The following is a 9,289-nucleotide window of genomic DNA, read 5'->3' on the forward strand; positions in this document are numbered from 1 at the left end:
CAGGGGGCCATTGCCTTTCTGCTTATAACTGACTTTTATTGGAAAAATTATCTCTTCTATATTTTTTTTTTTTTCAACAAGTTGGCCGTCTCCCACCGAGGCAGGGTGACCCAAAAAAGAAAGAAAATCCTCAAAAAGAAAATGCTTTCATCATCATTCAACACTTTCACCACACTCACACATAATCACTGTTTTTGCAGAGGTGCTCAGAATACAACAGCTTAGAAGCATATACGTATAAAGATACACAACATATCCCTCCAAACTGCCAATATCCCAAACCCCTCCTTTAAAGTGCAGGCATTGTACTTCCCATTTCCAGGACTCATGTCCGACTATATGAAAATAACCGGTTTCCCTGAATCCCTTCACTAAATATTACCCTGCTCACACTCCAACAGATCGTCAGGTCCCAAGTACCATTCGTCTCCATTCACTCCTATCTAACACGCTCACGCACGCTTGCTGGAAGTCCAAGCCCCCTTGCCCACAAAACCTCCTTTACCCCCTCTCTCCAACCCTTTCGAGGACAACCCCTACCTCGCCTTCCTTCCCCTATAGATTTATATGCTTTCCATGTCATTCTACTTTGATCCATTCTCTCTAAATGACCAAACCACCTCAACAACCCCTCTTCTGCCCTCTGACTAATACTTTTATTAACTCCACACCTTTTCCTAATTTCCACACTCCGAATTTTCTGCATAATATTTACACCACACATTGCCCTTAGACAGGACATCTCCACTGCCTCCAATCGTCTCCTCGCTGCTGCATTTACCACCCAAGCTTCACACCCATATAAGAGTGTTGGTACTACTATACTTTCATACATTCCCTTCTTTGCCTCCATAGATAACGTTTTTTGACTCCACATATACCTCAATGCACCACTCGCCTTTTTTCCCTCATCAATTCTATGATTAACCTCATCCTTCATAAATCCATCCGCCGACACATCAACTCCCAAGTATCTGAAAACATTTACTTCTTCCATACTCCTCCTCCCCAATTTGATATCCAATTTTTCTTTATCTAAATCATTTGATACCCTCATCACCTTACTCTTTTCTATGTTCACTTTCAACTTCCTACCTTTACACACATTCCCAAACTCATCCACTAACCTTTGCAATTTTTCTTTAGAATCTCCCATAAGCACAGTATCATCAGCAAAAAGTAACTGTGTTAATTCCCATTTTGAATTTGATTCCCCATAATTTAATCCCACCCCTCTCCCGAACACCCTAGCATTTACTTCTTTTACAACCCCATCTATAAATATATTAAACAACCATGGTGACATTACACATCCCTGTCTAAGACCTACTTTTACCGGGAAGTAGTCTCCCTCTCTTTACACACCCTAACCTGAGCCTCACTATCCTCATAAAAACTCTTTACAGCATTTAGTAACTTACCACCTATTCCATATACTTGCAACATCTGCCACATTGCTCCCCTATCCACTCTATCATATGCCTTTTCTTAATCCATAAATGCAATAAAAACTTCCCTACCTTTATCTAAATACTGTTCACATATATGCTTCAATGTAAACACTTGATCTACACATCCCCTACCCACTCTGAAACCTCCTTGCTCATCCTCAATCCTACATTCTGTCTTACCTCTAATTCTTTCAATTATAACCCTACCATACACTTTTCCTGGTATACTCAATAAACTTATTCCTCTATAATTTTTACAATCTCTTTTGTCCCTTTTCCCTTTATATAAAGGGACTATACATGCTCTCCGCCAATCCCTAGGTACCTTCCCCTCTTTCATACATTTATTAAACAAAAGTACCAACCACTCCAACACTATATCCCCCCTGCTTTTAACATTTCTGTCATGATCCCATCAGTTCCAGCTGCTTTACCCCCTTTCATTCTACGTAATGCCTCACGTACCTCCCCCACACTTACATTCTGCTCTTCTTCACTCATGAAAACTCGTCGCATTGTTCTGATATCCATCGTATCACATGCCTTTTCTAAATCCATAAATGTGATGAATGGTTCCTAATCCTTATCTAAGTATTGTTTACATATATAGCTCAATGTAAATACTTGGTCTACTCATCCTCTACCCTTCCTAAATCTCCCTTATTCATCTGTAATAATAATTTCTTACCCCAAACTTTTTCAAAAATAATTTACTGTTCACTTTACCTGTCACAATACATAAGCATTCTTGCTGCAGAATTTTCTCATTTCACACACCATAGTCCAACAAGACTAAGAAATGTGATACAGACATTCTGGAGCAACTCGAGCTTCAGAACCTACCATTTCTTAAGGTAGACACTTATGTCCTTGGCTGTGGTCAAGACATTATTCTTGTAGTGTAGCTAAATTAACATTGACAGCTGAGAGCTTTTATCCTCAGTATATACTATAGCTGGACAACGTTTACATGTATGAGAATTAGTCCCTACACCACAACAAAGCAGAAATTGTTGGTGTTTTGACAACCCAGGTAAATATTGTAGGTTAACCCTTTGAGGGTCGACAGGCCCTCTCCGAAACTCGTTCTCAGGGTCGGCCAAATTTAAAAAAAAAAAAAAATTATTTTCTCTTATGAAAAGATAGAGAATCTTTTCCCGATCATAACGACACCAAAAGTTTGAAATTTGATAGAAAACTTACGGAATTATGCTCTCGCAAAGTTAGCGGTCTCGGCGATGTTTACGGATCGGCGATTTTGCCCACTTTGAGCCCCATTTTCGGCCAATTTCACTGTACTAGTCGACAAAAAACATGAATATTTCGCTAGAACTCCATTTTTTCTATCGAATGGGTGCAAGAAACCACCCATTTATAAATTCAACTATCCAGTACAGTGGTCAGAATTTAGCAATTTTGCCAATTTCACACAAATTTCAAAAGATGCCAATTTCGGAATAGGGTCCAGAATAAACAAGAAAGACATTCCTGGCACTAAAATGACATTTCCTCTAGTCATTAGTCACGTCTCAAGGCCCCTCTCATATTCTTTTGCTTTCCACTTTGAATTTTTATTCTCACAAAAAATATAAGATTTACTGTTATGCAGACTACTGCATTAGTGTAAAAAATGGTATAAATATTATTGGTGCACTTGTGAAAGAATATTAGACTCACCAGTTGACGTGTATTGCACGCTTGGCACGATTTGTTTACTTTTGAAGTTTGGTAAAAATCGAACATTTCTGCTACTTTGAGCTCAATTTCAAGGCACCTTTCATTGTAAAACCAGTCAAAATCATCTCAATTTCAGTAATATGTCTTCCATTCTATAAAATGAGACCAAGAAAACTAGAATACAACAATAAATACTATACGAAAATACACTGCAAAGTCGCTGATTTATTAAAAAAAAATGGAAAAAGTTTTTTTTTTCTCATTATGCACCGTGTGCTGCAGGATTTTTTTTAGACTGTGCACACTGACCACATAGACCCATTCTTTCATATGAAGGCCTACCAGCTTTCTCCCACTAGATTTGAGGTCGCTAGAATTTATGAGTACTAGTACGTCAAAAACCCCTACGCGTAAGACGTACTAGTACGACGAAAACCCTCAAAGGGTTAATGGCCGAATTCCCAGTCTGTGGTACAGGTGACCATAACAGTCCATCTTGCAGCTACATCCCACTTGCCTTTGTTACAGAGAGGCTAGCCCTAGATATTCTCAACATTGTCAAGTTTTCTTACAAGAAAGGGAGATTTGATGTCTTACGGAGTAAACACAAAAACATTGTTTTCTGTTGGGTTCCTGGACATGTTGGATGTTTAGGGACTCAGCCTGAGAACACTGGAAGGATAGGAGGGACATTACAAATAAAATACTTAAAGGAATTGACAAGGTGGATAAAGACACAAATTTCCAGAGATGTGACACATCAGCAAAGGGTCACAACTGGAAGCTGAAAACTCAGATGAGTCGCAAGGATATTAGGAAGTATTTCTTAAGCCTTTAGAGTTGTCAGACAGTAGAACAATCTGGAGGGTGATGTAGTGGAGGCAGGATCCATACATAGCTTTAAGAAGAGGTATAATAAAGCTCATGGAGCAGGGAGAGAGTGGACCTAGTAGCAGCCAGTGAAGAAGCAGGGGCAGGAGCTATGACTTGTTCCCTGCAACCACAATTAGGCGAGTGCACATCTTGCATGTATCTCATGGAAAAATGCTTGCAACCGTCCTGTGAGAATTGCTAACTTACGCTATCAGTTCGCCATCTCAATAGATTGTCTTGTTTATCAGTGTTCATGCAGAATTTACTACCAACATCTTCACTTGCCCAACACACTTACTTTATCTGACTTCACTGAAAGTCCCACCTGTGACTCAGACTTCCTCTTGACTTTTTATCAGAAACTAACTTATTACTCCAACTTTGGTTACATTTTTTCTTTAGGACTCCTAACTTCCCTTGCTAATTACCTCTTGCCCAGCCCTACCCCACACTGGTCTTTGACCCTCATGTATTCCTCCTTTAGCACATCCCATCATGCAGCTCTGTACGACCCTTTTGGGTTTATTGCATAGTTTGATTATTATTATTTTTCTTGGCACTCCCCTACACTAGACTGTCTCTTTGATGCCATTATCAATATCCGATAAAAAGATTGGACATGAAGCGATAACACAGAAGAGAGAGAAATCGTATGGTACACATCTACAAGCAGTTGGTGGTAGAGTGAATGGGAGGGTATAAATAAAGCTAGGTCAACCATGAAGCAAAGGAGGCCTAGGGTGAGTGGGAGGGGAACTGGCCTGCCTATGCCACCACAATGACTGGCCTTGTCAGAATGATAGTGGAAATGGGTAGAAGCACTGCAAATAGTAGTACCCTTTGAGGCAACAGGTGGAAATAGACAGAAGCACAGCACAGAGACAGTAAGGGTGATGGTCTACTGCAGGGGCTCTTAACCTCTTTATTATTACAGACCCCATTGGACTGCTGAATGTTTCTATACCCCTTTTGCCAGACTGTCAAAATCACCACCACCAGTCCTGTTAGGTACCAGTATGATTACAAAAAGTGCTTGGTTTTATTTTACATACTGATAGCTCGGAACAGAACAGCCAAAAGAAATTCACAAGGATTTTATCATTTTTTTTCCAACAAACCAGCCGTATCCCACCAAGGCAGGGTGGCCCAAAAAGAAAAACGAAAGTTTCTCTTTTTAAATTTAGTAATTTATACAAGAGAAGGGGTTACTAGCCCCTTGCCCCCAGCATGATTTTATCATTTATGTATAGAAAAATGGCAAATTGTTGAGAGATCGAATCCCATATACCATCATTTGGTTTCCAACACCCTCCCCCCAGAGGTATGTATACCCCCAGTTAAGAACCCCTGGTCTACTGTATCCATTTGTGGGTTGCCTTATTTGCATAATAAAATTCTGCAAATAAGGAACCTATAAATTTAGGGTGTTGATTGTGAATTATTACTTGAACGTAGCCTAGTCCTTTCAGGATGCCATTAAACTTTTTTTTTTTTTTTACAGTTAAATTTACAGGCAAATAGCTGTTGTTCTGCCTTGGTTCATTTCAAACTTCAGTACTGAGTCTGGTCTGCTTTCTTTCTTCTTTCTTTCAACACACTGGCCGTATCCCACCGAGGCAGGGTGGCCCAAAAGAAAAAACCAAAGTTTCTCCTTTCAAATTTAGTAATATACACAGGAGAAGGGGTTACTAGCCCCTTGCTCCCGGCATTTTAGTCGCCTCTTACAACACGCATGGCTTACGGAGGAAGAATTCTGTTCCACTACCCCATGGAGATAAGAGGAAATGAACAAGAACTAGAAAGAAAATCGAAGAAAACCCAGAGGGGTATGTATATATACGCTTGTACATGTATGTGTAGTGTGACCTGAGTGTAAGTAGAAGTAGCAAGACGTACCTGAAATTTTGCATGTTCATGAGACAGAAAAAAGGACACCAACAATCCTACCATCATGTAAAACAATTACAGACTTTCGTGTTACACTCACTTGGCAGGACGGTAGTACCTCCCTGGGCGGTTGCTGTCTACCAACCTACTACCTAGGTCTGGTCTGCTTTCACCTTCTCTAAATCATATGACCCTCTAAAATGCCACCCTCAACATTCTAACACTTCCCTACCTATTTATTCCTGGTGAACAGGGTGGTGATGGGGTTTGAATTTGTCTGGAATAAGGGTGTGTGTTCAAAGTATCCATAGCAGTTAATTTTTATAGTATCAGTATCAGGTGCCAGCCAACTTGGATGTTGGCATCTTCTAAAATTTTGGTATCCCCATCCTAGTGTGGTAAAGTATCTCCTAATACAGGTGTTAGTCATGTGATGACCTGCTCTGATTAAACACTTTCTAGCATACTGGTATTAGGCATCCATTCTACTTAAAATAAAAATCAATGTTCTACTGTAACATACAGTATTTGTCCAGAGGCAGTACCAGAATTTTGTTCTACTGCAGCATCTCTCTCTAGGGCAGGGGTCAGAATCTCTGTGCTGGGGAGAGTTTAGGGGTTGCTGTCTGTTTGGAAGGGGTAGGCTTAGAAATAGTACATTCGTTTAAAATTTAAGATACTGTTTGTGAATCTACAATTTGATAGTCTGTAATGGATCTCAGCAAGGAAAAAGTAGTTTTAATTCTTGTACAAATGCAATGTATCAATGATTTTTGGAATCAAGACGGAACCAAAGCAGATTACAGGCAGCTGTGCCAACTCATTCATCTTGAACTGTATTTGCCACAAAGAGGGAAACTTGATATCAGGCATTTCTGTTTATTGGAATACCAGATATAACCTGTTTTACTGAATATTAATTTGATGTCGGTCATTTTATTGAATACAATAATTTTCTTATAACATTTGTAAATATGTCTTTGTATATCTCAAGCAGATTGGATTACCTTAAAAAGGTTGTCTTCATCAGTATTCTTTATTTCAGGACACTGATGATGTTCCAATGATTTTGGTTGGCAACAAGTGTGACTTGGAAGATGAACGCGTAGTGGGTAAAGATCAGGGCCTGAACTTGGCAAAATCTTTCTCCTGTGCTTTCCTAGAGTCTTCTGCTAAGGCTAAGATCAATGTTAATGAGATCTTTTATGACCTGGTTCGGCAGATCAACCGAAAGTCCCCAGAAAAAAGTGCGAAGAGGCCTGGGGGCCGTAAACCATGTTGCCTGTTATAAGGTTGAGTGTTCTTTCATATTAAAAATAGATAAAGAATGTTTGGATGTTACGCCTTCATCCTCTCAGGTGTAAATTTGGTTTTGTTCTATTGCTAAGGCATGCAACAATGTAATCATTCCTAGGGACTTTTAGGTGTACTTATTGTGTCATCAGTGAAGGAGGTGCCATTGAGAAGCAGTGGCTTTAAGTGATTAAAGCATAATTTCTTAGTTGTGTAGAAAATGCTGTTGAATGTTTTTTTGTTGACTGACAGACTTAATTTGGGGGGGGGGGGGATATGCATATCTTGCCAATAGAAATTTTGAAAAAAAAAAAAAAAAGGCTGGTGCCACACTTATGAATTTAATGTTTTGCACACCATGATAGGGTTTGTATAAACTTTACATGTAGGGGAATTTCCCATGAAAATATGGAGGGTTCCCGTGTTGGAAAATGTGCTCAAACTAATTTGTTGCTTTAGAGCAGAGTCATATTATTCAGACGTTTCCTGACTGTGGCTGGTAGTACAACACACTGTTTATGAAATATTTGACGTGCAAGAATGTGATGTAGGCATAACTCCTGTTAATAATATTTTGTTACTCCTTTGTCTCGTGATTTAGAAGATAAACTGAATAATCATGATTTTTCCAAAGTTTCACTAGTCTATTTTTTCTAGCACAAAATTATAGAATATAGCTATAACTAACATGGAAAGAATTGATTTTGTTTTTACCTGAGAGAGACAAATTCCACTATCCATCCTCATTGTACCATTTCATAACATTTGTAAAATATGCATTACAGGCATACTTTGAAGTTTGTACTAGGCCTCTAAACCTGATGAATTCTTGATTTGTTAATTTGAATTCATGAGGAATATTTTGTACCTTTCAGTAGCTTGTAGTTTGTTACCCACGTAAGTTGCTTATTAAGGGACCCAAGAGGCGGGCATCGGGTAGCAGGAGGAAATATTGCAAAGGGGTGAGGAGAACATATCAATGAAGCTAGTTTGTTTTAACAAAAGAATTGTTACTGATCTAACTTCCTGTACTTGACCAATACTTGTTATAATGAATATTGTGCCAGAATAAGCTTTGGTGAAGTCTTAATTCAGGATTTGCTACTTTCTTGTAATTTCAAAAGTATGAATATGTATCCAGAGGAATTTGTTGGACATTGTTTTCACAGTCTTGTGTAAATCTTTCAGTGTTGCATCCTGATAATGCCTGCAGTTTGATGTGGTGTTGTGTGCTAATTGTCAACTTAATTTCTATTCTGCTGTCAACTAATAGATTTATATATATATAAAAAATGGATATGGATAATGTTTGCCCGAAAGAAGGGCACATGTGTACATACCTTACTCTGTATTGTGATGCTAATAACCAGATGATATGAATCTAACTACATAGCTCCCCATAAATGAGGCCTAGGAGATCTAGTGATTTAAGGACAGCAGAAGCTCCATTTTGAATTTTAAATGGTATTCACCATCACCACTGGGCCACTCACCACCTGTCTCCACAACAAACTGCTCCTCTTCAATGATGACTGTTGCAATGAAATGCATCATGATCATAATATTGCAGTTTACCAATGACTATTAGTATCATACACATTGTTTTCTACTGAATTTAATGCCGCTCTTTATCATATAAGAATATAGGTTCTAAAAAAAATAACCCTAGAGATTTTGATATACTGTATGTAAGGATTTTAAGTTCATAACATATATGCATTGTTAATCAGGTAAATCTAGGGTCATTTTAAGATTAAATTGGCTAGTACTGTAATCTATCAGAATATTAGCAGCTTTATTTAATATTTGATAAAGCTTACTACAGTACTATATTTGTTTTCAACCTGATAATGTGAAATATATATCGTGTACATTGTTCTTCTGACTTTAAATTTCTCACCTGTTTGCTACAATTTCTAATATTGAACATGACTTAAAATTTGCAGGAATGATATTGAAATGTGGCTATGTTGCAGAATGTGATGGTCACATTTCCTTTACCTTGTCAATTATATATGTTCACTTTTACATTACTAGTGCTGTGGGCAGGGATAGATCTACTGTGAAACTAGTGAAGCTTAAGCTTCAGGGCCCCTAATCACGGAGGT

General features: G+C 38.5%; 1 protein-coding gene across 6 annotated transcripts in view; it reads left to right on the forward strand.

The window, feature by feature from the left end:
* Rap1 (RAS oncogene family member Rap1) overlaps positions 1-9,059 on the forward strand; it is a 111,999-nt gene extending 102,940 nt beyond the window's left edge. For 4 of the 6 annotated variants that reach the window (XM_053787683.2, XM_053787677.2, XM_053787660.2 and 1 more), the window contains exon 4: positions 6,919-9,059. In XM_053787683.2, the coding sequence (XP_053643658.1) occupies positions 6,919-7,179 (261 nt within the window). In that variant the 3' untranslated portion in view covers positions 7,180-9,059. The remainder of the gene's footprint in view (positions 1-6,918) is intronic. The other 2 variants (XM_053787698.2, XM_053787668.2) reach the window with 1 other exon arrangement.
* Positions 9,060-9,289: the final 230 nt, after the last annotated feature.

This window comes from Cherax quadricarinatus, chromosome 31 (genome assembly GCF_038502225.1).
Source record: "Cherax quadricarinatus isolate ZL_2023a chromosome 31, ASM3850222v1, whole genome shotgun sequence".
NCBI lineage: Eukaryota > Metazoa > Arthropoda > Malacostraca > Decapoda > Parastacidae > Cherax > Cherax quadricarinatus.